This window comes from Aureococcus anophagefferens (assembly GCF_000186865.1).
Source record: "Aureococcus anophagefferens unplaced genomic scaffold AURANscaffold_13, whole genome shotgun sequence".
Taxonomy (NCBI): Eukaryota; class Pelagophyceae; order Pelagomonadales; family Pelagomonadaceae; genus Aureococcus; species Aureococcus anophagefferens.
In genome coordinates, this window is record NW_008705573.1 from 535785 (window position 1) to 563780 (window position 27996).

Sequence of the window (27996 nt, forward strand, 5' to 3'; positions counted from 1 at the left end):
TGAACGGCGATGTGGCGTATTTGACGTGATCTGTTGGGCCACGGCTCACCCATAGTGATAGACGAGCTGCACGAGCCACTTCGTCGACGGGAACTCGCGCAGATCTAGCCGCGGTCCGCGCCTCGAACGTGTCGTCGGGACCCGTCTTCGGCCGCGCGCCGCACCACGACCACGGCCTCGGCCGACGCAGTCGAGCGCGCGCCGCATCTATGCGCAACATGGACGGACCGCCGCGACGGTTTACGGACCCGCGGCGACCTCCGGACGCGTCCAGCGCCGCCCGCTGCTCGACCGCTCCCGCAGGCGGTTTCCGAGGCCGTGTGCGTCGTCGCGCGCACGCCGTTTCCAGCGCTCAAAAGTGGCACGCGACCGCGCAGGGACTAGTAGACGCGGACGGAAGCGGCGCGGGGGTCACAGGCGGCCTCATACGGCCTGTGGCGCGGCGCGAAGGCCATATTGAGGCTAATCGTCCGAGAGGTTTGGGTGTGGGGCGAGCTGATGAGCGAGCTTAGCAGCGACGCGGCAACATTGGTGCAAGTAGGTCACTAGTTAGGCGCCTAAAAAATACCTCGCGTGTTACAGCTCCGTGATCACCTGCTTGTGCTCCGCGTTGATCGTCTCCGGCACGGCCAGGCGGGGCAGCTCCGCCACGACCAACCCCGCGTCGCGGAGCGCGTTCGCCGCGACGAAGAGCACGCGCTCCATGGGCGCGCCGCGCGCCTCGTCCTGGCCGCCGAAGACGCCGTCGAAGAGGCCGGCCTCGTTGCGGAAGCCGACGACCTCGCTCCGCAGCACGCCGTCGGCCATCTGCCAGGGCGACGGCGCCGACTGGACGACGAGCGCCGCCGCCGGGTCCACGGCTTCTAGCGCCGCGTCGAGCCCCTCCAGGAAGTAGCGCCCCGTGACCTTCACCACGCGCTCGCAGCCATCCAAAATGCCCGAGTCCAGCGCCCGCCGGATGGCCCGCGCCTCGGCGTGGCCCTTGCCCTTGGCCGCGTCGACGGTGCCGTCGACGAACCTGGGCAGGAAAAGGGTGCGAAATTCCCAACTTCGGAAGCTCATATCTCGGTCATTTTCCACTCGTTTCGGCTAATTTTTGGACGGGCGATGATCTCTCGGAGCGCTCGCGAAGCGTGGATGCTTTTCTGGACGCGCGCGCGCGGGAAACTCACGTTGAAGCGACGTTGAATCACCCGTTTCCCGCCCTGCGACGAACGACACGAACGTCGCGCCGCGGTGCGCGTCCCGGAGGCTCCCGAGGTGCGCGCCGCTGTTCTCCACGAGCACCACGGGCAACGACGTGCCGTTGGCCCAGCGCGCCAGCGCGCGCTCGTAGTCGCCGCGGCGCAGCGCGGGATCGCGCCGCGCCGTGTGCGTCATGTCTCTCGCGGGACACACCGTCGCCGTCAGCAGCAGGCACCAGGGCGCGCGCGGCGCGCCGCCGATAACTGTCGTGTCTTCTCCCTCGCAACTCTCGCAGTCGCCGCCGTCGCAGCCGAACTCGGCGCAGTCGAAGCGCGGCGCGAAGCCGTTGTCCGACACGAGCCCGCCCGCCTCGCAGCAGCCGCTGCCGCGCCAGTCGTCGCAGGTCGCGTAGCCGTAGTCCGCGAGCGCGCAGTCCTCGGCCGCGAGGCAGACGCCGGCGCAGTCCTCGACCTCGCCGACGCCGCAGCCGCCGCAGTAGCCGCAGTGTCTGTCGCAGGCGTGGGCGTACGGGCACGTGGGGCAGAACCAGGCGCCGCAGTCCAGCGCCGCGTCCGCGCAGGACGTCGCGACGCCGTCGACCCAGAGCGGCTCGTCCGCGCACGTCGACGCGGCTGCGACCGCGAGGCCCAGGAGGAGCAGCAGCGCTGCCTCCATCATGCTGCCCCCTTCAATAAAAAATTCAATTTCGCGATGGCGGGGCTGCTCGGCATCCTCGCGGTGCTCGCCTCCGCGCGAGCCCAGAAGGCCGTGCGGCTCATCAACCTCACGCTCGGCGAGGCGCACCGCGAGTGGGGCCAGTTCTTCGTCGAACGCATGCCCCGGCGCTGCGCGACCTACGACGAGGGCTCGACGCTCATGGCCATCGGCAGCGACCACTTCGTCTACGAGCTCACGACCTGCGACGACATCCTGCAGGCCGTCATCATGTTCTGCCACCACGACGGCGCCGGCGAGTACCCGGCGGGCCACCGCTGCGCGACGGCCTACTTCGCCGCGCTCCTCGACCAGGGGAAGCTCGGCGCCTCCGACGCGGAGCGCGCTAAGCGGACCGTCGCGGCCATGGAGGACACGGTGGAGTTCAATACCTTGGCGGCGACGGGCCGCCTGCGCTTCCGCGACGACTTTGTGACGTCGAACTGGCACCTCGCGTGGGTCGTCGACGAGCTGACGCGCGGCGGCGCGCCCGCGCGCGCGCTGGAGATCGGGTCCTACGAGGGCCGCTCCGCCTGGCTCTGGTACCGGCTCCTGAGCCGCGCGCCGGGCTCGACGCTGACCTGCGTCGACATCCAGTTCGCGGAGCACTTCGAGTACAACGTCGAGCCGCTGCGGACCGTGGGCTTCCTGGAGCGAACGCTGGAAAAGCCGTCGAACCGGGCGCTCTTCGAGCTCGACCCGGACCGGCCCTACGACCTGATCTACGTCGACGGCTCGCACAACGCGACGCACGTGCTCGCGGACGTCGTCATGGCCGACGTGCTCCTCCGCGACGGCGGGCTCATGATCCTCGACGACATCGAGTGGCGCGGCGTCACGGACGCGGCGGAGCGCTTCTTCGAGATCAACCGCGACCGCTACGTCGTCGTCGCCGTCATGCGGCAGCTCGCGCTGCGCAAGTTCCACGGCGCGGAGCTCCAGGCCGGCGACCGCGCCGCGCGCTACCAGGACATCGAGCGCACGGCGGCGTCCTGGGACGGCTCCGCCATCGAGCGCGGCGCGGAGCGGGCGAGGCTCGCGGGCACGGCGGGGTAATATACGTCGCCGGAGGCGTCGCGGCACGGACTGCATCGACAAACTTCACCATTCAAGGCATTCAAGGCATCCGCGTCGACGCTCCGGCCCTCAACTTGTGATAGCAAGTTGGGGAGCGCCTTCCGTGCCACCGCCCCGGGTCGGGAGCGGCCCGTGGGAGTCATGATGGCGGCGCTCTCTACGCCGTCCGACGTGGGCGGCAAGACCTGGTCCAGCGACGGCCTCGTCGGCCTCGACCTCGACGAGGGCGCGTCGTCCGAAAACGCCAACAAAAACGTCTGGAACGCCTGGCTCCCGAGCACGAGCCTCCCCCTGGGCCTCTTCGTCGACGGCGACAGCGACGACGAGGAGAAGGGCGCCCGCGCGCGCGTCGCCGGCGTCCCGGAACGGTCCCGCGCGCGCGCCCGAGAGATTCGCGCGCGTTTCCGCCGGGACGAGAGACGGACCCCCCCCCTCTCCCTTCGCAGGCGCACGGTGCGCTTCTCCGTGAGCGGCGAGAAGAGCTCCCTCTTCGGCGTCGGGGAGCCGGGCCACAAGACGCCGCGGCGCCTGAACAGCACCGAGCGCTTCGAGCTTCGCATGGTTCGCCCGGACCTCGACGTGCGGGACAGCGAGTGGGCCAAGCGCGTGCGCGGCATGGCGGAGAAACGCGCCGAGCGCGGCGACGAGGCCGACGACGGCGCCGCGCCGGAAAACCCGCCGCCGGCGTACGAGGACGTCGTCGCCGGCGACGCGGCCGCCGCGGAGACGGCGACGGCGCCGCGCGGCGACGCGGTCGACGAGGCCCGCGCGGCGCCGCGGGAGGCCGTCGCGACACCCGCGGGCCGCATCTCCTGGATGGTGGGCCTCGGCCGCCGGCTCCGGCGAAACGTCGCCGACTCGGCGCGAACCGTCGCGCGCGAGCTTCGCGAGGCGCTCGACGAGTCCCTGGCCGAGGAGTGCGGCTCCGACGACGACGACGACGCCAGGCAAGGGGACGGCTTCTTCGCCACGTCCCACGACCTCGCCGACATCTAGCGCGGCCCGGCGGCGGCCGCCGCGGCCGCCGCGCTTCGCCCGCGCGCCGGAACGAATCCGCCGCCCTATAGCGGCCACTTTAGTTTTCCCATTCTGAGATGCTGGGCGTTCGTCGGGCGGGTGGAGCGCGCCGTCGACAACACAGGCGAAATTAAGCTGCCGGGCCACGCGCGGGTCCTACAGGTCCCAGTCGACGCCCGACTCGTAGCCGAGGTCGTCGACGAGGTGCGCGTTGATGCGCGAGAAGCACTTGCTGCCCGTGAAGGGCGCGTCGGTCTTCGTGTTCGACAGCGGCGACGGGTGCGAGCTCACGATGACCTTGTGCTTCCGGCGGTCGATGTTCGCGCACTTGGCGAGCGCGGGCTTGCCCCAGAGCACGAAGACGGCGCCCTTGCCCGGCCGCCGGTTGACGCACTTGACGACGGCGTCCGTGAAGGTCTCCCAGCCCTTCTTCTGGTGGCTGTTCGCCTCGCCCCGGCGCACCGTGAGCGACGTGTTGAGCAGCAGCACGCCGCGCGCCGCCCACTTGGAGAGGTCGCCCGTGCCCGCGGGCGGCGGCGCCGCGCCGACGTCCTCGCCGCACTCCTTGAGGATGTTGCGCAGCGACGGCGGGAACTTGCAGTCCGCGCCGTCCTTGATCGAGAACGCGAGGCCGTGCGCCTGGCCGGGGCCGTGGTACGGGTCCTGGCCGACGACGACGACCTTGATGCCGCTCAGCGGGCAGGCGTCCAGGGCCGCGAAGGTGTGCTCCGGCGGCGGGAACACCGTCTTCGCGCGCCGCTCCTTGGCCACGAACTCCGCGAGCGCGAAGAGGTAGCTCTTGCTCGCCTCGCCGGCGAGCGCCGCGCGCCACTCGTCGTCGGCGATGGGCTCGAGGAACTTGAGCGCGCGTTTCTTCTGGGCCTCCTTCTTGTTCGCCAGGATCTTCGCCTTCGCCGTCGCGTCCGTGGCCGTCGCGTCGTCGGCCTTGGCGGCGGCTGGCGTGGATGCGGCGGCGCTCGCCGGCTTCTGCTTCTTCGGCTTCGGCGCGAAGAAGTCCTTCATTGTCGTCGACTGCTTCGCCGCTGCGGCCTTCTTGGCCGGCGCCATGATTGGTATTTGCGTTGGCGCGCGGCCTCGAGTATTTGCGTTGGCGCGCAGCCTCGAGCTCCTGAGCTGGCTCGGCCCCGAGCGGGGAGACGCTCTCGAGCTCGCTGGCCGGTTTCAAACTTTCCAAGGAGCGTCGTCCGGGCGCGGAGCTCGAGCCAATGCAGAGAAGTGCGGAGCCGACGCGTCGACGGCGCTCTCCGCGTGAGATCACGTGCAACCTTAGGTGATCGCCGCGACGGCCAGCGCGGCGGCCAGCGCGGGCGCGCCCGGGCCGCGCCGCCGGCCCGAGGACGGCGCGCGCCGCTCGCGCGCCTCCGCCACGGCGACGGCGGCGCGGAGGATGATCTCGAAGGCGTCGCCGGGCCCCGCGGCGTCGTCGACGGCGTACTGGAGCGCCGGCGCGGTCGCCGCCGCGTTGGACCGGAGCTCCGCGACGGCGTCGCCGTCGAGGCCCGCGAGGTGCGCGAGCGCGTCGAGGTCGCCGCGGGCCACCTGGGCAGCAAAAGAGTGATTCAACGTCGCTTCAACGTGAGTGTTCCGCGCGCGCGCGTTCCGAAAAAAACATCCACGCGTCGAGGCCGTTCCAAGAGATGATCGCTCGTCCAAAAATCAGCCGAAACGAGTGGAAACCGGCCGAGAAAGGAGCCTTTGAAGTTGGGAATTTCGCTCTCTTTTGCTGCCCCGCGGGCCACGGCCGACGCGTTGAGGACGACGGCGTGGGGCGAAAAGGCCCCGACGCCCGCCAGGGCCTCGAGGCCGCGGTGCCACGGCGCGACGCGCGCGAGCTGCTGCGAGAAGAGCACGGGCACGCAGCCCGACAGGAGCGCGTCGAAGACGCCCTTGCGGTAGGGGCTGTCGCCGCCGGGCTCGAGGCAGAAGGTCGCGCGCATCATCGTCGCTTTCAACCCGCAAAAGTTCTTGACCTTGGGCGCGCAGGCGTCGCGGTCGTCGCGCGGGCTCGTCCGCTCGCACCGGTCCGCCGCCCCCAACCCCTGCCGGAGGTCGCACGCGGCCTTGAGCCGCGGCCGCAGGCCGGCGTAGGTCTTGTTCGCGTGCGTCGTGCCCAGGTACGACACCAGACTCTCGCGCCGCCGGCCGTCGTAGCGCCACGCGGGCGGGCGGAACCGCCGCGCGGCCCGCGAGAGCCCGTGGACGTTCGACGGGTAGGGGACGCTGTAGAGGTGGGGGAAGTGGCGCGCGTCGTCGAAGACGCGGTCGCCGGCCATCTTCCGGGCGAGGGCGGCGTCGTCGAAGAAGACGGGGCCGTAGGGGCCGTGCTCGCCGCCGCCGTGCTTCGAGTAGTCGTCCGAGTACGCGAACCGCGTCGCCCGCTTCAGCAGGCCCCGGGGCTTGCGCCACCACCTGTCGCATTTCCCCCGGGGCTTCGTGTGGCCCTTGCCCACGAGCAGCACGTGGCGGTGGGCCCGCGCTTCGTCGAGGTGGGGCAGCGCCTTCGTCTCGTTCTCGTTCGCTTCCCGATCGCAGACGGCGTCCCAGGCGTCCGCGTCCTTGGCCGCGGGCCACGTCGGCACGAGGAACAACTCCGCGTCCCTCGGCTCGTCCACGGCGCCGCAGCGCGCCGACGTCGCGAGGCGCCAGAGCACGACCATGGCCATGGACCACTGCGCCGTGTCGAACTCGTCGGCGACGCCCGCGCCGCAGGGCTGCCCGAAGATCCGCGCCGGCGACACCGTGTGGAGCTCGCGCCAGGGCACGTCGTAGTCCCAGAGGGCCGGGATGTCGTAGACATACGTTTTCGGGCAGTCGCTGCCGACGGTGCGGAGCGGCCGGGCCTTGAGTTTCTTCGGGAGCCGCGGGGCGAGAGACACGTCGCTGCCGTTGATGCAGGTCGTCGCGGCCGGCGCCGCGGGCAGCAGGAGGAGCGCCAGGCGCCGCAGCGCCGCGCCGCGCATGTGGCGCTAGCAAGGCTTCGCCATGTTAACGGGACACGACTGAGCCATAATGCATCAGCCTGAGAGGGAAAATTTAAAATAAATGTGGCTGGGTTGGATAAGATCCCCGATCGAATGACGCGGATCGGATTCGAGAAAATCGATGGCAAAGAGGGCTTTGGCAGTGGTGATGGGCACCTTTGGCAAGCTCTATCTCGGCGCCATGACCACCGATTTGCAAAATTCTTGTTGCATCTGAAAGCCGGCACCGCCGTCTTGCGCGCAGAGCCACTAACTCAAAAACTTCAAGAGCCCCACAAATCCGCCTTTTTATTCAACCCAGCCACTTATTATTTTATGCAAACCCTGGCGCTAAGCACAACAGCCCTCTGGAACGATGCCTTCCATGAAGCTCCACTATTTTGATGGCCGCGGCACGGGGGAGACGACGCGGCTCCTCCTCAAGGCGACGCGCACGGAGTTCGAAGACATGCGCTACACCTTCGACCAATTCAAGGAGCTCAAGGCGGCCGGCACCTTCGCGAGCAACCTCGACCGGCTGCCCGCCCTCGAGGTCGACGGCGTGATGATCGGCCAATCGAAGACGTGCGAGCGGTTCGTGGCCAAGCACGTCGGCATGGCGGGCACCAACCCGCTCGAGGAGGGGCTCATCGACGCCGTCTGCGAGCACAAGCGGGACCTGCGCGACGCGTACCAGCCCGCGAACAAGATGGAGAAGGGCTCCGAGGAGCGCGCGGCCGCGGAGAAGAAGTATTTCGAGGAGGACATGCCCGCGTTCCTCGAGAAGGTCGACAGGGCGCTGCCGGAGGCGCCGGGGCCCTGGCTGGTGGGGCCGTCCATGTCGCTGGCGGACGTCGCGTGGTTCCAGCTCCTCGTCGAGTTCTTCGACAAGGAGGCGGAGCAAGCCGGCGTCCAGGCGGCGCTGGCCAAGGCGCCGCGCATGAAGGCCGCCCTGGACGCGGTCCTCGCCAACGCGGAGATCAAGGCGTGGCGCGAGTCGCGGCCCGCGGGCATGTTCTAATTATCGCGCCACGCGCAGCTGGACGTGTCGCGCCGTCATCATGTCGAGGAGCGCGGTCCGCGACAGCGTCGTCGCGACGTTCATGTAGACGTAGCACTCGCCCGCGCGGCCGAAGGCCGGCGAGTCGCACTGCGCGCGCTGCGCGCGCCAGAGGTCGCGCCAGCCCGCCGTGAACGCCGCGTCGCCCGTCGCGCCGTCGAGGTCGTCGGCGTCGCGGCTGGCGACGTGGACGAGGTCGCGGTAGGCGCGCGCGGACATGTTGTAGGGCCGGTCCGACGAGTGGCTGTGGCCGTACTGGCCGAAGTCGAGCGGCGCTTCCTCCAGCCCGAGGAAGCCGAGCATGTCGCCGAAGACCGCGGCCGGCGCCGCGATGAGCGCCTCCATGGTCGCGAAGTAGAACTGGCGCCGGTCGAAGACGGCGAGCGCGCGCCGCGCCGCGGCGCCGTACCTCTCGAGGTGCGCCGCCAGGGCGCCGTTTTGAGCACAAACATCGAGGGACCCCCCCAGGAGGCACGTCGGGTACTTGGCGTCCGGCGCGCGGCCGTGGCGCTCGCGCTTGAGCACGTTCGCGGCCGCGTGCTGGAGGTAGCTGACCGCGCGCGTGACGGGCCTGGGCAGGAAAAGAGTGATTCAAGTTCGCTTCAACGTGAGTGTTCCGCGCGCGCGCGTTCCGGAAAAAGCATCCATGCTTCGAGACCGTTCCGAGAGATGATCGCTCGTCCAAAAATCAGCCGAAACGAGTGGAAAACGGCCGAGAGAGGAGCCTTTGAAGTTGGGAATTTCGCACTCTTTTCCTGCCCTGTGACGGGCTCGCGGAAGACGACGACGAGCTTGATCGCGGGGTTCGCGGCGCGGAGGCTAGAGAGCGTGTGCGGGTCCTTGTCGACGAGGTAGGACGCCGTACCGTCGAAGGTCGCGCGCGACGAGTCGTTCCACCACGACTCGAGGCGGAGGTCGCGGAAGTAGTCCGGCATGTCGCGCCGCTGGGCCGTTTCCGTCTTGCCGAAGAAGAAGGGCTCCTTGACGCGGGGCGCGAGGACCCGCGGGTGCTGGGCGAACCAGGCGCTCAGCGTCGTCGTGCCGCACTTGGCCGCGCCGCCGACGTAGAAGGCCGGGAAGGAGAAGGACGCGTTGGCGCCGCGGGCGCGCACGGCGGGCCAATCCGGCGTCGCGGCGGCGCCGCAGGCCAGCAGCGCCAGGACGCGCATCGTTCGTTCTAGCGCATCACGCGGTAAGCGCGCGTGTCAATGCGACGGAGCTCGAGAGCAGCAACCCATGGCCATCGTTGCTCGAGCAGCCCATTGAGGTCAACGTGCCGCGTTCACATTGACACTTAACTTTGACGTCGCTTTGGCAGCCCAGGGAGAGCGCTCGCGGCAGCCCTTGCCGATGGCGGACCCGCACGTCGTCGACCCCGCGGGCAGGGAAGCCCTCGAGTACCGCGACGTCAAGTTGCGGCAGTCGCTCGGGCTGCGCTTCCCGGGCGAGCAGAGCGGCCCCTACTGGTACACGCCGGAGCAGATGAAGGGCCGCTTCCCGCCCTACTGGGGCACGCCCGTGCCGCCCTTCGCCGGCGCGCCGCCGGGCATGGCCTACGGCGTGCCCCCGTGGCTCGAGCCGCCGGCGCAGGCGCCGTTGGCGCCGGCGCCGGCGCCCGTGCAAACTGCGACCGTGCCAACCGCGACCGCGCCAACCGCGCCCGTGCCGCGGCCCGCGACGCCCTCCGCCGAGGCGCCCGTGGCCGCCGTGGCCGCGTGGGCGCGGACGTCCCTGGCCGAGCCCGCACCGACTTCCGCGCCGACGCCCGCGCCCGCGGCGCCGCCGGCCACCGCCGCGGCGCCCGCGCCCGCGCCCGCGCCCGCGCTCGCGCCCGCGCCCGCCGCCGCGCCCGCGCTCGCGCCCGCGCCCGCCGCCGCGCCGCCACCCGAGGAGCCCCCCGTTCCCGCACCCGCGGCCTCCGCGCCGGCCACCGCGGCGCCCGTGGCGGCGGGGACGCGCTGGGGCCCCATTGGGCCGCCCCCCAAGGTCCGGGACCGGAGCAAGCCCGCGATCAAGCTCGGCCCGCGCGACGTCTTCGGCGCCTACCCCTGCGCCATCCCCGGCTGCCCGCGGACCTTCGCGCACGCGCCCGCGGCCGTGCAGCACGGCAAGTCCTGCAAGTTCGCGGGCAACGGCGCCGCGCCGGCGCAGAAGAAGAAGAAGGCGCGGCCGCCGCCGCCGCCGCCGCCGCCGCCGGCGAAGAAGCCGCCGGCGAAGAAGCCCGCGGCGCCCGCCGTGGTCCCGACGCGCCGCGGCAACCGCAGCTGCCCCGGCCGCTCCCTGCCCGCCGCGTCGGCGCCGCCCGCGCCGCCCGACGCGCCGCCGGACGCGGGCGACGTCGACGCCGCCGGCGAGCCGCGGCTCCCGAACGCGAAGAAGCGGCCCATCTGCCGCCCGTCCATGGCCGCCACGGGCCAGCCGACCATCGACGCGCAGCTCAAGGCCGCGGCGGCGCTCGACGCGATGCACGCGGAGGCGTTCGCGACGAAGCGGCGCCGCCGCGTCGTCGACGCGCCCGCCGACGACGGCGGCGCGCCGCGGCTCGAGGACGACGTCGACGAGTGCCCCATCTGCCTCTTCGCCCTCGACGCGGACGTGGTCCTCGTCTGCGGCCCCGCGTTCCACGGCGTCAAGATCCACCGGAGCTGCACGGAGGACTGGACGCAGACGCAGGCCGACTGCCGCCGCTGCCTGAAGAAGCTCCACGGCGGCGACGCGCCCGCCGCGGCGACGACGGACGCGGAGGAGCGCGACTGCCGGGCGTGCCGCGGCCGCCACGTGCGCCACACGTGCGGCAAGCGGGGGTAACGCCTAGTTGGAGTGTGCCCCGCGCGGCGCTCGTCCGTCGGAGCGACCGGCCCTTACGTCTGCAGCGCCCCCGGGGGTTGGTCCGAGGAGTTGTTCGGCCGCAGCGCGAGCGCGGCGGCGACGGCGACGGCGCCGCCCGCGACCGTGAGCGTGCCGACGAGGACGCGGCGGAGCGTGGCGACGGCGCCCTCGAGCTTCGCCGTGCGCGCGGCGGACGCGGCGGACAGCGCCGCCTCGGCCTCGGCCAGCGCGAGCGCCTTGGCCTCGGCGACGGACGACGCGAGGCGCGCCTCGGATTCCTCCGCCGCGTCCGCGAGCCGCGCCCTGGCGGCGTCGAGCTCGTCGGCGGCGTCGGCGTAGGTCGTCCGCAACGACGCGAGCTCCGCCGCCGCGTCCTCCGACGCCTCCTCGAGCTCGGCCTCGTGCTTCTTCTCGAGCGCCGCCAAGGCCTCCTCGCGCGCGTCGGCCCGGCGCTCCGCGGCGGCCGCGGCCTGCTCCGCGGCCTTGACGGCGGCGGCCAGCGCGTCGTCGCCCTTCTTCGCGCCGCCGCCCTGCTTGAGCGCCGTCGGGCCCTTGCGCTTCTTCGGCGGGGGCTTCGCCGCGGGCGGCGGCGCCGCGTCGGCCTCGGGCGGCCGCGCGGCTTCGGCCGCTTTGGGCCGCTTCTCCTTCGCCGGCTTCTTCTCCGGCTTCTTCTCCTTTTTCGGCTTCGCCTCCGCCTTGTCCTGCGTCTCCGGCGCCTTGGCGAAGAAGCCGAAGAAGCCGCCCGACTTCGGCGCGGGAGCCAAGTCGCCCGACTTGGGCGCGGGCGCGGGCGCGGGCTTGGACTCGGGCCAGAGCCGGCGCGCGAGCCACCCAAACCAGGACCGCTTCGGCTTCGCCGCCTCCGTCGCGTTCGCCGGCGCGAGGGGCGTCTCCGCCCGGCCCTTGCCCAAGAGCCGCGCGAGCAGCGACCGCTTCTTCGCCGGCGCGACGGCCTTCTCGTCCGACGGCGCCGCGTCGATGGACGTCTTCGGCGCCGCCGCGCGCTCCGCGCCGCGCCAGTCCGTCTTCTTCTTCGGCGCGGGCGCCTCGGCGACCTCGGGCTCGGGCTCGGGCTCGGGCGCCGGCTCGGGCGCCGGCGGCTCGGGCTCGGGCGCCTTCTGCGGCGGCGCCTGCTGTTGCTGCGGCGGCGCTTGCTGTTGCGGCGGCGGCGCCTGCTGTTGCTGCGGCGGCGCTTGCTGCGGTTGTGGCGGCACTTGCTGCTGCTGCGGAGGCATCGCGTGGGTCGGCGGCGCCTGCTGCTGCTGTTGCTGATGCTGATGCTGCGCCGCCGCCGCCGCGGCAGCAGCGCGCGGATCCTGCTGCTGCTGCTGCTGCTGCTGCGCCGCCGCCGCCGCCGCCGCAGCGCGCGGATCCTGCTGCTGTTGCTGTTGCGCCGCCGCCGCCGCCGCTGCCGCCGCGCGGGGATCCTGCTGCTGATGCTGCTGCTGCTGCGCCGCCGCCGCCGCGCGGGGATCTGGCTGCTGCTGCTGCTGCTGCGCCGCCGCCGCCGCCGCCGCCGCGCGCGGATCCGCCGACGGCTGCTGCTGCTGCGCCGCCGCGCGCGGATCCTGCGGCTGCTGCTGCGCCGCCGCCGCGCGCGGGTCCGGCTGTTGCTGCTGCGCCGCCGCCGCGCGCGGGTCCGGCTGTTGCTGCTGCTGCTGCGCCGCCGCCGCCGCGCGCCTGCGGCGGCGGCCGCCGCGGGTCCGCCTGCGCCGCCGGCGCCGCCGCCGCGCGCGGATCCTGCTGCGGCTGCGGCTGCGTGGGGTCGACCTCGAGGGCCCAGGCCGTCTGGCCGCTCGCGGCGTCGACGTAGTAGGGCCGCTGGCTCTGCGGATCCCAGATCGTGTCCCAGGTGCGGCCGTAGCGGTCGACGACGCGCGGCGGCGGGATCGGGCGCGCGCGCGACGTCACGGCCGCCTGCGCGAGGATCGTGACGACGAGCGCGCGCGCGAGGCCGCCGGCGCGGCGCCGGCGAGGCCTAGTGTTTGAACCCATGCTGTGGTCGAGATGCAGCTCGCCGGGTTGCCGCGCCTCGCCGGGGATCATGGCGCTGGCGACTGAGCACGTGACGCGTACGCGGTGGAGGCTCGCTGGACCTCCGACGACCTTTACGCCGCGCCCCCGTCGCCGCCGTCCGAGGAGTCGGTCTGGAGCCCGAGGCCCGCGAGGTCGTCGTCGTCGAAGTCGCTGAGCTTGCTGTCGACCTCGCTGGGCACCTCCTCGGGCCCGTCGCCGTCCGCGCCGCGCGAGTCCGAGAGCAGGCTGCCGCCGCCGTCCGCGCTGGGCCCCGACGCGGACGAGTCCTTGTCGTTTGGCGGCTCCGACGCCGACGAGCCGTCGGCGCCGTCGGCCCAGGGCGCCGGCGCCGCGCCGCCCGCGGGGCTGTCGCGCATCCAGTCCGGCGCTCCCGCCGTCGAGCTCCCGCTCGGCGACTCGTCTTTTTTGGGCGTGTCCCGCATCCAGAGGGGCGTCGCCCGCTTCGCGCGGCTCGCCGCCGCGGCGCGGATGGCGCCGCCGAAGTCCGTCTCGTCGCTCTTGGTCGCTTCGAGGCTCGCGACGTTGACCACGTCCACCGACGCGATGCCTTTATCGGTCGCCGCGGACGAAGGCCGCCGGTCGAAGACCGCGGCGGCAAAGTCCACGGAGCTCACGACGTCCGGCGCCTCGAGGGCGTCCTCGTCCTCGTCGTCCGCGGCGGCGGCGGCGGCGGCGAGCGACGCCTCGTGGTTTTCCGCGAGCTCCGCGAGGTCCCGCTCGTGCTGCGCCGCGTCGAGCGCCGCCCGGGCCGCGGACGCCGCCCCGGCCGCGGCGGCGGCGTCGGTTTCCGCTGCGAGGCGCGCGGCCTCGGCGGTCGCGGCGGCCTCGGCCTTAGCCGCGGCCTCGGCCTCCGCGGCGGCCTTCGCGTCCGCGGCGGCCTTGGCCTCCGCTTCCAGGCGCGCGGCCTCGGCCTCCTCAACGGCCTTGGCCTCCGCAGCGGCCGCGGCTTCGAGGCGCTCGGCTTCCGCCTTCGCGTCCGCGGCGGCCTTGGCCTCCGCTTCCAGGCGCGCGGCCTCGGCCTCCTCGGCAGCCTTGGCCTCCTCAGCGGCCTTGGCCTCCGCAGCAGCCTTGGCCTCCGCAGCGGCCGCGGCTTCGAGGCGCTCGGCTTCCGCCTTCGCGTCCGCGGCGGCCTTGGCCTCCGCTTCCAGGCGCTCGGCCTCGGCCTTGGCCTCCTCCGCAGCCTTGGCCTCTGCAGCGGCCGCGGCTTCGAGGCGCTCGGCTTCCGCCTTCGCGTCCGCGGCGGCCTTGGCCTCCGCTTCCAGGCGCTCGGCCTCGGCCTTGGCCTCCTCCGCGGCCTTGGCCTCCTCAGCGGCCACGGCTTCGAGGCGCTCGGCTTCCGCCTTCGCGTCCGCGGCGGTCTTGGCCTCCGCTTCCAGGCGCTCGGCCTCGGCCTTGGCCTCCTCCGCAGCCTTGGCCTCCTCAGCGGCCGCGGCTTCGAGGCGCTCGGCTTCCGCCTTCGCGTCCGCGGTGGCCTTTGCCTCCGCTTCCAGGCGCTCGGCCTCGGCCTTGGCCTCCTCCGCAGCCTTGGCCTCTGCAGCGGCCGCGGCTTCGAGGCGCTCGGCCTCCGCCTTCTCCGCGGCGGCCTCGGCCTCCGCTTCCAGACGCTCGGCCTCTGCCTTTGCGGCTGCCTCGGCCTCGATCCGCTCGGCCTCGACGCGCTCGGCTTCGAGGCGTGCGGTTTCAAGGCAATCGGCCTCGAGGCGCTCGGTTTCGAGGCGCTCGGCTTCGACGCGCTCGGCCTCGACGCGCGCGGCCTCGACGCGCTCGGTCTCCGCCTTGGCGGCGGCCTCCGCCTCGACGCGCTCGGCTTCCACGCGCTCGGCCTCGACGCGCTCGGCCTCGACGCGCTCGGCTTCCAAGCGCTCGGCCTCGACGCGCTCGGCCTCGACGCGCGCGGCCTCGACGCGCGCGGCCTCGACGCGCTCGGCCTCGACGCGCTCGGCTTCGACGCGCTCGGCCTCGACGCGCTCGGCTTCCAAGCGCTCCGCCTCGACGCGCTCGGCCGCGACCCTTCCAGCGTCCGCCGCCGCCGCCACGCCGTCGTCGGCGACCTCGAGCGACGCGGCCGGCGTCGCGGCGTCGGGGAACGACGCCAGGAAGTCCGAGAGGCGCGACGACGCGCCGTCCGGCCGCGGCGAGTCGTGGTTCCGGCTCTCCGTCGCCGCGCTCGACGCCGCGGACGCGCCGGCGAAGGACGCCACGAAGGCGCCGACCTTGGACCGGCGCGCCGACGGCGGCGGCTGCGTCGGCGACGCGACGCTCCGCTTCGGCGGCGCGACGAAGTCGTCGCCCGCGGGCGACCGCGGCGTCTCCGGCCCCTCCTCCTCCGCGAAGGTCCGGTTCGCGCGCGCCTCGAGGTCCGCGGCGAGGGCGGCGACGTGGCCCGTGGGCTCGAGGCGCGGCGGCCGCTGCTTCGGCGGCGGCGTCGCGTCGAGGGACCGCCTTAAATCCGCGAGCGACGCGCGGACCTCGTCCCGGTCCGCGTCCCGCCGCCGCCGGTCCGTCCGGAACTCGTCGTGGAGCGCCTGCAGCGCACTCAGCGTCTCGCTCGCCGAACTCGCCCGCGCCAGCGACGCCGACAGGTCCCGCATGGAGTCGTGGAGCGACGCGACGTCGCCGCGGAGCGCGTCGCTCGCGACGGGCGGCGAGTCCGGGCCGTCGACGAAGAGCGACCGCCGCAGGGCCTCGAAGGACGCGTGGAGGTCGTCGACGGGGACGCGCAGGCCGTCGTCGGGGCCGAGGCGCGCGAGGAGCGCCTCGAAGCCCGCCTCGACGCTGTTCACCGCGGCCTCGGCGTTTCGCGCGGACCGGCGCCCGGCAGACGGCGACAGCGCGACGCCCTCGAGCGTGCCCTTGAGCCCGGCGACCTCGGCGGCCAGGGCGTCGAGCTGCGACTGCACGTCGCCGGCGGGCGCCCGGGGATCCGCGGCCGCGGCCGCCTCGACGGCGTCGAAGCGCTTCCTGAAGTCGTCGTCCATGCGCTCGACCTTGGCCAGGACGGCGTCGACCTTGGGCGTCAATAACGCCACGTCCGTGGTCGTCGCCGCCACGGACGTTCGTAGCGCGCCGACGTCCGCCTCGACCCTGGACGCCCGCTCGGCGACGGTTTTGAGAGAGGCGCGCGTCTCCGCGGCGAAGCCGTCCATCGCCGCCGTCGCCGCGTCCGTCGCCGCGCGGTCCTTCGCGAGCTCGCCCCGGAGGCTCTCGAAGCGCCCGCCCAGGCCCTGGGGCCCGTCGAGGCAGCCCAGGAGCCGCTCGTAGAGCGCGACGGTCGCGGGGTCCCGGCCGTCGCCGCGCGGCTCCAAATCGGCGGCCCGCTCGCCGCGGAAGGCCTCGAGGTTCGCGTGGAGCCGGTCGAGCTTCGCCGTGATGGCCGCGAGGTCCGTCGAGGGCACGCGGTCGCGGCCGCTGCCGAGGACGCCGAAGGGCAGGTGGGGCTTCACCGGCGGGCCGACGTCGCGCGCCACGTCCCGCTTCAGGCGCGCGATGGCCGACGCGTAGAAGTGGGACTTGGGCAGCCCCTGCTCCAGCATCATCATGCCGTAGCCCCGCTTCGTCGCGTCGTCCATTGTGTGAGTGCTCACATTTGATTCGGTTTGCCTACGCCATCATGCTGCCCCAAACGGCGTCAACTTGCAGTATCGAGTCGACGTTGCCATACTGTGTCGCAATGAACCGTGCTCTTTTTTAGCGGCTAGCCAGAGCGCACACCGCCAACCAGGTCGCAATGCGCCCTACGATGCTACGACGCGTCGCGGTAACGCTCGTCGCGCTCGCGCGCGCGGCGCCGTGGACGCCGGAGCTCGCGCACGACGGCACGACGCCCTGGGACGGCCCGGCGATGATCCGCGCGGAACTGAAGCGCTCCGTCGCCGCGTACGCCGCGCGCACGACGGCCGAGGAGGCGCGCAAGTACGCGGCGTCGCTGGCGCGGCACGGCGACCAGCTCTGCGTCTTCCTCCGCGGCCGGCTCTTCGTGTCCGACAAATTCCTCGACCAGAGCAAGCACAAGAAGCACGCCGCGTACGTGCTGAGCGCGCACAGGCGGGTCGCCCTGCCCAACGCGCTCTACCTCTTCGAGAAGGACTCGACGGGCGGCGACTCCTGGCCCGCGCGCACCGGCGGCGATCCCGCGACGCCGCTCCTCGTCATCTCCAAAAAAAAGGGCTACGGCGGCCTCGGCGTCCTCGTGCCGAACCCCTTCTTCGAGAACGGCGACGTGAACAAGTGGGGCCGCGCCGCCAAGGCGCTGCACGAGGCCGCCAAGGCGCGGCCCTGGGAGTCGCGGCGCGCCGACGTCTTCTGGCGGGGCAACGTCGGAAACCACGCGCCGAACGCGGACTACGACTTCTGCGACCGCGACAGCGGCAACTACGCGCGCTTCGAGGCGCTGAGCCTCGCCGTGGACCACCCGGAGACCTTCGACGTCAAGTGCCAGAAGTGCCGGCCGCGGAACGCTTCCGCGTTTCCGTGCCCGACGGACGCGTACGACGCGACGATGGCCGCGCTCGTGGACGACGCGGCGCCCATGCGCGACGAGGCCTGGGTCGACCCGCGAGACTACAGCGCCCACCGGGCCGTGCTGAACCTGCCGGGGACGACGGCCGGGGGATACAGCCGGAACCTGAACCACCTCTGGGTGCTCAAGGCGCCCGTGCTCCTGTGGGACGCGCCCTTCGTCGAGCACTACTACCCGGCGCTCCGCCACGGCGACACGCACCTCGCCGTCGACCGGCGCGACGCTTTGTCGTTCGCGCGGTCCGCGCTCGGCGACGCGCGCGAGGCCCGGCGCCTCGCCGCGGGCGCCATGGCCGTCTACGAGACCTACCTCTGCCCGCAGTGCCTCGCCGCCTACCTGCGCGACGTCTACGACGAACTGCGCGACCGCTTCGCGCTCGCGTCGATCCTCGACGGCGGCGACGACCCGCGGCGCTTCCTGCGCTCCCTCGCGTGCGCGGGCGCGCCCGTCGCCTTCCGCGAGGTCGTCGAGGCGAGCGACCGCGCCGACGGCCTCGCGACCGCGCCCGTGGACTTGGACCCCTGTTAACGCCTACTTGTCCTTGCCGAAGAGCGGCGTGCCGACGCCGACGTCGCGCTCGGCGACCGCGTCGTCGTCGGCCTCGCCGGCCGCCGCGCCGGCGTCCTCGCCGACGGCGCCCTCGTCGACGGCGAGCTCCTCGGCGTCGCCGCCCGCGGGCCGCTCCTTCTTGAAGGGGTCGCCGAGGGGCGCCGTGAGCGAATCGAATTGCTCGTCGGGCAGCGACATGTACACGGCGTTGGCGACGCCCACGAGCACGACGATGGACAGCACGGGGAACGCGTTGACGGCGTCGAAGGTCACCTGCGTGCCGCCGACGTCGTAGAGGTCCACGGCCCGCACCGGCGGCGACCGGCAGGGCTTGGCGGCGCGGAGCGGGCGGAGCGCCGGGCGGCTGAAGGCCCGCGCCTGCGACGCGAGCAGGAGCGACACGACGGCGCGCACGGAGAACATTGTGCAACGATGGATTGCCGACGGCGTTGCTGCGGCGGCGTCGAGCACGAGCACTGCCGGAGATCGAGATCTGCCGCCAAGCTCAAGTTTCGCGGATCAACATGCTGTTCAACCCTCCGAAAGTTGACTTTCCGGCTCGAGTGAACAATGATGCGCGGCGGGCAGCCCTAGTTTTGCGTCGTCGCCGCAGCACATCGGATGTACGGCTCCACGGCGAAGCATGCGGACGACGAGGCGCCGGGCATGGAGATCCGCGCCGTGGACCTCGGCTTCGCGTCCACGGCCGCGTCCGTGTCGTCGTCGTCGTCGTCGTCGCTGCCGCAGCGCCATCGGCACCTCGAGCTCCACGACGTGAGCTTCGCCGCCGACGCCGGCGAGGTGTTGTTCTGCGTCGGCGCCGCGGGGAGCTGGGGCCGGAGCTTGCTCGAACTGCTCGCGGACCGGAAGACGAGCGGGCGGCGCTACGGGCGAGTCTTGTACGACGGCGCGGACGTCGCGGGCAAGATGCGCCGCGCGGCGGCGCTCGTGAGCGACGACGGGTCCCTGGAGTCGCTGAGCGTGCTGCGGACGCTGGAGGTCGTCACCTACGCCGCGCGGCTGAGCGGCGCGGCGGACCCGGCGGGCCGCGCGAAAGCGGTATTGGACAAGCTCCGCCTCGGCGCCGTCGCGGACACGATCGTCGGCAACGCGACGATCAAGTCGCTGAGCGGCGGCGAGCGGAAGCGGCTGACCATCGCCGTCGGTCTGGTGGCGCCGCGCGTGCGCGGCCTGCTCCTCGACGAGCCCACGTCGGGCCTCGACTCCGCTACCGCGCTCGAGGTCATGAGCCACGTCCGCGGCGCCGTCGCCAAGGGCCTGGGCAAGACGACGGTGGCCTACGTCCAGGGCGCGTCGGGCGCGCTCCTCGCGCGGGCCGCGGACCGCCTGCTCGTCTTTGTGGAAGGCCGCCTCGCGTTCCGCGGGTCCGCGGCGTCCGCGAAGACGTTCTTCGCCGCGGCGCCCCACGGCTGCGCCATGGCGCCCGGCGAGAACGTCGCGGAGCTGCTGGTGGACGTCGCCAACCGGTCGCGCCTCGGCCGCGACGGCGCGGCCCACGCGCGGGCCTGGGAGCACCGGCGGCCGAGGGAGCGCGTGCCTGTTGATGCTTTTAAAGCCGCCGCCTTTTCGGAGTACGAGGCCGACCCGCCCTTCGCCCTCCAGTTCCACGCCTCCGTCGCCCGCGCCCTGGTCGTCTTCGCGCGGTCGACGTCGCTCTGGGGCGCGGGGCTGCTGAAGGCGGGCTGGATCGCGATGATCTACTCGGCGACGTTCAAGAACCAGAACATGAATTCGACGGGCGCCGCCAACCTCGAGTCGCTCTTCTACTTTTCGCTGATGTTCGCCATCCTCGGGAACCTCGACGCCATCTCCCAGTTCTTCGAGACCGCGGCGCTCTACCGGCGCGAGCGCGCGGACGGCCGGTCGTCGCCCCTCGTCTACTTCTGCGCGTCGAACGCCGCGACGGTGCCCTGGGTCATGGTCCTCTCGCTGGGCTTCGCGACGACGAACTTCTGGTCCGCGGGCGCGGGCCAGGCACCCGGCGCGGGCTGGGTCTACCTGTTCTACGCGGCGCTCGCGGTTTTAGTGAACGTCGGCGGCTCCGCGTGGAGCCAGCTCCTGTGCCGAAACCAAATCTTCAACCAGACTTCAATGTGAGCGTATTCGAATGTCTTGACACAAGCTCTTCGGCTGGGCTTCGAGAACTCGACGAGAGCGATCGATCCGTCCAAAAATCAGCCGAATCGACTTCGATGTGACCGAGATAGAGAATTCTCAAGTTTGGTCAGGACCACCCAAACCAGTGGTTGGTTTCGGCACAGGCCAGCTCATGTCGCTCATCGCGCCGTCGCGCGAGGTCGCGCTCGTGTTCTGGCAGCCGGCGAACTACTTCTTCGCCCAGACGTCGGGCTACCCGGTCCACCTCAACGCCGTGTCGGAGTACAACCCGGCGAAGCCGCTCATGCTCGTCAGTTTCACGCGGTGGGCCTACGAGGCGATCATCGCGGGCGTCTTCCATCGGGGCTGGGGGGAGGACCTTTCGAGGTCGGACATCTTCGCGTCTTTTGGGTACCCGGACTACCTCAAGCTCTGGCAGCCCGTCTTGCCCGTCGTCGCGTTCGTCGTCGCCGTCAAGGCCGCGATGGTGCCGCTGCTCAGCGCGGACGAGCGCGGCACGCGCGACGACCTCTCGGCGCGCGACGCGGTGGCCGTCGCGCCGCGGCCGCCGCCCGTCGCGTCGCCCCTGCCGCAGAAGGCCGAGCCCTATAAGGACGTCGACGCGGACGTCGAGAAGGGCGCGGCGACGACCGTCGTCGCGGTCGCCGGCGTCGACTACTCGGTCCGCCTCCCCGACGGCGCGGTCCGGCCCATCCTCGCGGACGTCGCCTTCAAGGCCGACGGCCTCACGGCGGTCATGGGCCCGAGCGGCGCGGGCAAATCGACGCTCCTCGACGTCGTCGCCGGCCGCAAGACGACGGGCTTCGGGCGGGGGTCGATCCTCTACGACGGCGTCCACCCGACGGCCGAGGACCGGAAGCGGCTCCAGGTCTACGTGATGCAGAACGACGTGTCCCTGGGCACGCTGAGCGTCGAGGAGACGCTGGCCGTCGCCGCGGCGCTGCGCGCGCGCGACGGCGACGTCGGCGGCGCCGTACGGCGCGCGCTCCACCTGTTGGACCTCGCGCCGGCCGCGGGCCGCCTCGTCGCCGACGCGAGCGCCTGCGAGCGGCGCCTCCTCTCCGTCGCCGTCGAGTTCGTCACGCTCCCCGCCGTCGCCTTTCTGGACGAGCCGACGTCGAATCTCGACGCCGCGGCCGCGGCGTGCTTCTTCGCGTGTTTGCGGCGCGCGCTTTCGGCGACGACGGTGCTCTGCACGGTGCACCAGCCGTCGAGCGACGTCTTCGCCGCCTTCTCCCACGTGCTGGCCGTCGGCGGCGGGCGCATCCTGTACGACGGGAGCCCGGCGGAGCGCGCGCGACTTCGCGGCCGCGCGCCTCGCGGACGTCGACGCGGAGCTGAGCGCCGCGGAGCTCGTCATCGCGTTCTGCCTCGAGGCGCCGACGCTCTCCGCGAAGAACGGCGGCAAGGTCGCGCCGCCGGAGGCCGGGGGCTACGACCTCGACCGCGACGGCGGGCGATTCTCCGCCGTCGACGACGCCGCGGGCCCCGCGATCGCCCGGCGCCTGGCGAACTTTTGCCACGAGACGCGCACGCTCATGGCCCGCAACGCCATCGTGCGCGCGCGCAAGCGCCGGGCGTTGGTCGCGTCCGTCGCGAGGAACGTCATCGTCGCGGTCTGGTACGGCACGGTCTACTGGAAATGCGACGCGCACGGCGTCGCGTCCGTGTCCTACTTCTCCCTCCAGTTCGTCGCCATGTCGAACATGCTCGCCGTGACGACTTTGTTCGAGGAGCGGCCCCTGTTCTACCGGGAGCTCGCGGCGCGCGACTACGGCCCGGCGGCGTACGTCGTCGCGCACTCGCTGGTCAACGCGGCCTACCAGGTGCCGCTGGTGCTGCTCTACTGCGCGGTCTGCTTCCCCATGGTGGGGCTGCGCACCGACGGCGACCACTTCTTCTTCGCCTACGCGGCGCTCTACGTCGTCGCTTTGATCGGCTTCGTCTTCTCCGCGACGCTCGCGGCCGCGGCGCCGCGCGTGCAGGTGGCGCTGAACATGTACTCGACGCTCTTCCAGTTCAACCTCTTCTTCAGCGGCTACAGCATCCCCGTGAGCCAGGTCAAGTGGTACTTCCACTGGGCGACGCAGACGTCCTTCGCGCGGCCCGCGTTCGACGCGCTGCTCGTCAACGAGCTCCGCGGCGTCGAGTCCTACGACGACGACGAGGACGCGGACTACTGGCTCGACTACTGGGGGCTCGAGGGCAAGAGCCGCATGCTCTACCTCGGCCAGCTCCTGTTGGTCGCCGCGGTCGTCCACGCGCTCGCCCTCCTCGCCGCGACGCTCTGCAACTTCCAGCGCCAATAAGGAATCTAGAGACCCGGCGGGAGGGGCGTACCGGCGTGTCGCCGACGCCCTTACCTCGCCCGGCGCGCTCGCGTACGACAGCCTCGCCGGCGACGGGGTCGAAGGTGAAGGGAATTCTCCGAATCCGGACGCTGAAGCAGCCCACGATGGAGCTCGACACGCCTTTGCTAGGCGGTCGCTCCCGGCTCTATCTGAGGCAGGGCCGGCGCCTCATATTCATCTTCCTCGCCGGCGCCGGCGCGTTCCTCGGCCTCGACGGCTTCGCCTCGACCGGACCGCGCGGCGCCCTCCTCGACGGCCGCGGCCGGGCGGCGGACGACGCGGCCCCGACGGCGGACGAGCTGCGCGGCTACAACAGCTGCGCGGCGGCGGCGACGGGCGAGGTCACCTGCACCCTCGACCCGCGCGCGTTCCTCGAATTCGGGAGCGTGCGCGCGTCCTTGGCGCGGTCCGGCGTCAAGAGCGACGCCGAGGCGCTCGACGGCTACCTGCCGCGCGCCGTCGTCACGACCTGGGACCCGGCCCTCGTCGGCGACCACTTCGACGGCGGCCGCGTCGCCTACGCGCTCTACCTGCCGTCGGGCAAGGGCTCGAACGCCACCGTCGCGTCGTACGTCGTCGTCGCGGCGCTCGACGGGACGCCCCGCAACGTCGTCGAGGCGCGCGACTGGGACGACGGCGTCGGCTCGACGCACGTCGACGGTCTGAAGGTGCTGAATCCGGACGCTCTCTTGCTGAACAGCAACGAGTGGGACACGGAGTACGGGAGGGGGTACGCGTGGACGTGGGACGGCGGCGGCCTCATGCGCTTCAACGACAACCTGCTGTCGTCGTCCCACGACATCCAGATGGCCTACGAGCCCGACTCGCCCCTGGCGTCGTCCTACTGGATCCCCGCGAAGACGAAGCTGCGGCGCGTCGACACGGACAGCGGGGAGATTCTGGAAATGTTCGCGTTCGACTCCGGCGACCACGACATGAACCACTGCCAGCTCATCGACGGCGACGACACGGCGATCTTATCTTTTCGGCTGACGAACGGCGTCAAGCGCTACCACCTCGGGAGCCGACAGACGATCTGGACCGCCGGCGGCTCCGAGGGCACGCTGGACGTCGTCGACGAGGCGGGCACGAACCTCGGCCCCCACGCGACGCTCTGGAGGGGCCAGCACAACGCGGAGTGGTTCGGCGACGACACGTTCTACGCCTTCGACAACCAGTACAACACGACGCGCCCGAGCCGCGTCGTCAAGGTCGAAGTCGACACCGTGAAAAACACGGCGACGTTGGCGTGGTCCTACGTCTTCTTCGACGCCTACCCCGAGGGCCAGTCCGGCGAGTTCGGCGACGCGGACCTCCTGCCGAGCGGCAACGTGCTCGCGTCGTGGTGGCCGGGGAAGCTGAAACCCGCGGCGGGGCTCGACTTCGACGTGCAGATGATCGAGGTCACGGAGGACAAGCGCCGCGCCTGGTCCATGTCCTTCATCAACGCGGGCCCGGGGCTCGAGGGCACGGACGGCCTCGACCGCGACACGGCCTACGGCTGGAAGCTCTACTCCGCGGAGCGCTTCTACGACGCGCCCGTCGTCGACGGCGACGCGGCGCGCCTGAGCGGCGGCGCCCTCGCCTTCACGGCCCACTCGGCCTTCAAGCGCCAGAACACGTCGCCGGCGTCCTGGCGCCTGACGGACGCGAACGGCGTCGAGTACGGCGCGGGCGGCTTCGACTTCCCCGCCTACTGGCGCGGCGCGGACGTGGCCGCGGCGGTGGACGTGCCCGACGGCGTCGACGACCTCGCACTGGCCGTGACCGACGAGTTCGGCCGGACGAGGCGGGTGCGCGTCGCGCGGCGATAAGCGTGATCATGTGTCCTTCAAGGTGAAGAATGGGTTTGCGGTGCATCGCTGTCAGCCAGCCTTAGCCAAGGCTGCCCCGCGTCACGACGACGATGGCGCCCTCGAAGAAGGCCTCCGTGGGCATCGTGTTCGTGGGCATGATGCTGACGAAGTACCACGACATGATGATCACGATGCTGCCCAAGCCGCTCGATGCCATGGCGCTGCGGATGTACTACCCGGACATGGAGACGCGCATGAACACGCTGACGGCGGACGAGGTCGAATTGCCGCACATTACCTACGGGCTGCCCATGGATCCGCTGAAGGAGGGCGAGACGCTCGACAAGATTTTCCACCCCCGCGGCTTTCCGACGCTCCTCAAGGGGGCGTTCGTCAAGGACCAGGACGAGGTCGTCGCGTTCCTGTCCGAGAAGAACAAGGGCAAGCAGATGCGCATGCTCAACTTCGAGAAGTACACGGACCCGCACTTTTCCATCTCCTGCGTCAAGGGCCTGGACGAGGTGATGACGGATTTCGACCAGTACGCGCGCGACAACCTCTTCACGAACTACTCGCGCGAGGGCAGCCCGTACTACGCGGGCTTCGAGGCGATCACGGACACCGAGGACGTCGAGAAGGTGCTCGGCATCAAGTCGGACCAGATGGGCGGCCGCGACTACAAGATGAACAACCTCTTCACGTCGAACTTCCAGAACGACACGGCGTCGGCCGGCCTCCACTGCGCGCCGATCGACTCGCTGTCCATCCAGCTCGTCGGGACGAAGACCTGGTACTTCGTCGGGCCCGACGACCTCAAGGACATCCCGTCCACGCCCCTGCCCACGTTCATGCCCTTCCCCCACACCGACGACGAGCTCCTCAAGAAGGTCAAGCACGTCCACGTCGTCAAGCAGGAGCCGGGCGACGCCATCTATTTCGGGCCCAACTGGTGCCACTCCGTCTGGACCGACGCGGGACCGAACGTCATGTTCAACCTCCGCTACCAGTCGCCGAAGCTGCTCAAGGGCGGCCCCAAGTACCTCTTCTTCAAGGCGCTGTTCCGGGGGATCAAGCACGGGTTCAAGTTCGGCAAGAACCCGCAGGACAACCGCGTCATCTTCGGCGACATCTACGAGTACCTCAACCACTACTTCACGGAGTGCGGGCCGTCCAAGTCCGCGGAGAAACTTTTCGCGACGGCGAAGCTCGCGCCGTGACGCGGGCACTAAATATGATAACCACAGCTACAGCCTCGCGCACGCAATAACTGTCCGTCTCGTTTTACACGGGGAGGAGGGCTATGGAAAGCAGGTAGATGCGGGAAAATATGCCATATTGGGCGGAGGTGCGGGGACTGGGCCAGAGAGGCCTCTGCTGCGCCTCCGTCGCGCGCCCGAAAGCTCCCCTCGCGTGGAACGGGAGGCGATCAGACGCGGCTCGAAGTTGACGTTCAACGTGACCTTCGAGGGCCAAAGTGACGGTTGCGATGCGCCGCGATCGGGCGCGAGGCGATGTCGTCCCGCACATGCACGGACGTTGTTTCGGACTTGAGTACGAGGTCACATCGTGTGTGTTGTTTGACTTCGTGCGTGCGCTGCGGCGCCCGCACCGCCTGCAGTTTGAAGACCACTGACGGCCGCGCACGAGAGGCGCGAGTGTCGAGCCCCTCGGGCACCGCCTAGCTCGCCCCGCAGAGCCCGGAACGAACATCACACATCATCGTAGCCGCTCGCGCTCGACGAACGATCGTTGAGGTTACGAGTTTCGTTCATCTGTCCGCGCGCGCGGCGCGCCGGCTCCGCTCGTTTCACCGAGACGACCTCGGCCGCGCTCGCGCGCGACTCACATCGCCCGACGGCGCGACCCGCCGCGCCCGGGTCCGCATGGGTTTGGTACACCCTGCGAACCAATTTTCTGGCCAAGACGCGCGCGCTGACGCGCGAAAGCCGTGTTTCGATTCGTTTCGAAAGCCCCCGGGGGGGGTCCCACGCGCGGCGCGCGGCACCAGCGGCGAGTTAGCGTACGTAGAATATAACTTACCTGAGGAATACCCCAATTGAAACGTCGGTCCAGACCGCGTCGATTTTGGTTACGATGGCAAGACGCTATGTTTTTTCCTAAACTCCCGGAGGACACAGACACACCACCGTGCTATTAGTGGAAACTTCTGCTCCGCTACGCTTCCCAAATTCTCACTCTACGAGTTGCGAATTACAGGGAAGGCGCAGCGTGCGCTATTATAGTCTAGGAGCGCGCGGATCGCCGCGGCGGCCGGCGCGCCCATGTCCCGCGGCACGCAGAGGCGGTCGTCGAGGTAGGCCGCGACGCGCCGCCCCGCGGCGTCGTCGCCGAGCGCCGCGCCCTCGTGGAGCGCCGCGGCGACGGCCAGCAGGCCGCCCTCCGCGTCGTCGACGCCGAAGCGCGCCGCGTCCGCGACGAGCGCGTCCCGGTTGCGGACGACGGCGGCGGCCGCCTCGCGCGCGGGCGTCGACGCGACGTAGTCCCGCGTCGCCGCGTAGTCGTCCCAGATCGCCGCGCCGCGCGTCGCGATCTCGTCGTCGAAGGCGCTCCCCGACGACAGGAGCTCGGGCACGCCGCCGGCGTTCCCGAAGCCCGCCTGATCGAGGACCTTGGCCCAGCTCGCCGCGTCGCCCCGCACGCGGCAGCAGTAGGCCGGCACGCGCTCCTCGAGGGCGTCGTACCACCGCGCCAGCGACGGGTATTTCGACGCGTCGCGCGGCCGCAGGCCGTCGTGCAGGAGCGGCAGCTGCGCCGCGTAGCGCTCGAGGAACGGCGCCCACGCGACGTCCGCCGCCGACAGGTCCGCGCCGGCGAAGAAGGGCCCGCCGCGCTCCTCGAGCAGCGCGTCCGTCTTCTCCAGCGTCTCCTCGAATGCCGCGCGGAACACGGGCGCGCCCGACGACCTACCGAATGCGTCGGTAACAATCTTCTATTCCGGTCAAAATCTCTCGAAACGAACATCGCCACGGTCGCGGGACGCTGCCGACGACCGGAAGAGGAACGCCGCGCGCGACGACGGCCGCGTCTGGCGCGGGAAGCAGTCGCGGAACGCGGCCACCAATTTTTGCGCGTCCGGCGGCCCGTAGAGCCGGGGGCCGTCGCCGTAGCGGTCGTCGATGGCCCGGACGATGTCCATGGACTCGCCCATGTCCGAGCCGTCGGGCCAGCGGAGCCGCGGCGTCGTCGACCCGAACCACGAGGGCCGCCCGCCGCCCGTGTTGTCGATGAGCACGGTCGCGAAGGGCAGGTTCTTGCACTCGAGCGCGAGCCAGACGCGCTCGCTGTAGGGGCACCAGCCGTTGCGCTCGCGGTAGAGCACGATGGTGTCGTCGGGCAGCGGCGGCGGGCTCGACCGGTGATGCACGGCGTCGATGATCGTCGGTGGTGGTGCTTTTGGGAGCTGCGCGTCCAGGGCCTGCCAGGTGAGGGCGTTTGTTGGAATGATGAGCCAGGTAATGGTGCAGAGCATGACGACGTTGCGTGGGTGCATGGTTGCGCTTGCGGAGGTGCTCATCGTGCTCGGAGAGCGCTTCAAGGAGTTGATGATGTTGATGATGGCGCTCACGTGCAGTCTCACCACATCGACCAAGCACGGCGCCTCGACCGCGCCGCGCATCCTCGACGAAGGAGCGTCGTTTTCGCGAATCGTCGGCGCGCGCAGCGCGTCAAAGAACGCTTCGCGCCCTTGGCCGCGCCGCCGCCCCGAGCCACCCGAAGCACA

At 71.5% G+C, this 27996-nt stretch overlaps 6 protein-coding genes across 6 annotated transcripts; 3 read left to right on the forward strand and 3 right to left on the reverse strand.

Moving 5' to 3' along the window:
* Positions 1-1896: 1896 nt before the first annotated feature.
* Positions 1897-2955, forward strand: AURANDRAFT_65145 (hypothetical protein; the record flags this gene model as incomplete). Its single annotated transcript, XM_009039946.1, has 1 exon — positions 1897-2955. One exon carries the CDS (start codon positions 1897-1899, stop codon positions 2953-2955), a length of 1059 nt encoding a protein of 352 aa, XP_009038194.1.
* Positions 2956-4194: 1239 nt separating this feature from the next.
* AURANDRAFT_14936 (hypothetical protein) lies at positions 4195-4833 on the reverse strand (the record flags this gene model as incomplete). Its single annotated transcript, XM_009040097.1, has 1 exon — positions 4195-4833. A coding segment is annotated over one exon (639 nt), but the record flags the coding sequence as incomplete, so codon positions are not given.
* Positions 4834-7350: 2517 nt separating this feature from the next.
* AURANDRAFT_28542 (hypothetical protein) lies at positions 7351-7995 on the forward strand (the record flags this gene model as incomplete). Its single annotated transcript, XM_009039947.1, has 1 exon — positions 7351-7995. The coding sequence occupies one exon, from the start codon at positions 7351-7353 to the stop codon at positions 7993-7995; it is 645 nt and encodes a 214-aa protein (XP_009038195.1).
* AURANDRAFT_65147 (hypothetical protein) lies at positions 7996-16469 on the reverse strand (the record flags this gene model as incomplete). The annotated part of the gene is made up of 6 exons (XM_009040096.1): positions 7996-8605; positions 8734-9080; positions 10110-10725; positions 10900-11993; positions 12634-12841; positions 12976-16469. 6 exons carry the CDS (start codon positions 16467-16469, stop codon positions 7996-7998), a joined length of 6369 nt encoding a protein of 2122 aa, XP_009038344.1.
* Positions 16470-20870: 4401 nt separating this feature from the next.
* AURANDRAFT_16547 (hypothetical protein) lies at positions 20871-21305 on the forward strand (the record flags this gene model as incomplete). Its single annotated transcript, XM_009039948.1, has 1 exon — positions 20871-21305. A coding segment is annotated over one exon (435 nt), but the record flags the coding sequence as incomplete, so codon positions are not given.
* Positions 21306-26451: 5146 nt separating this feature from the next.
* AURANDRAFT_65149 (hypothetical protein) lies at positions 26452-27423 on the reverse strand (the record flags this gene model as incomplete). Its single annotated transcript, XM_009040095.1, has 2 exons — positions 26452-27178; positions 27266-27423. The coding sequence occupies 2 exons, from the start codon at positions 27421-27423 to the stop codon at positions 26452-26454; spliced, it is 885 nt and encodes a 294-aa protein (XP_009038343.1).
* Positions 27424-27996: the final 573 nt, after the last annotated feature.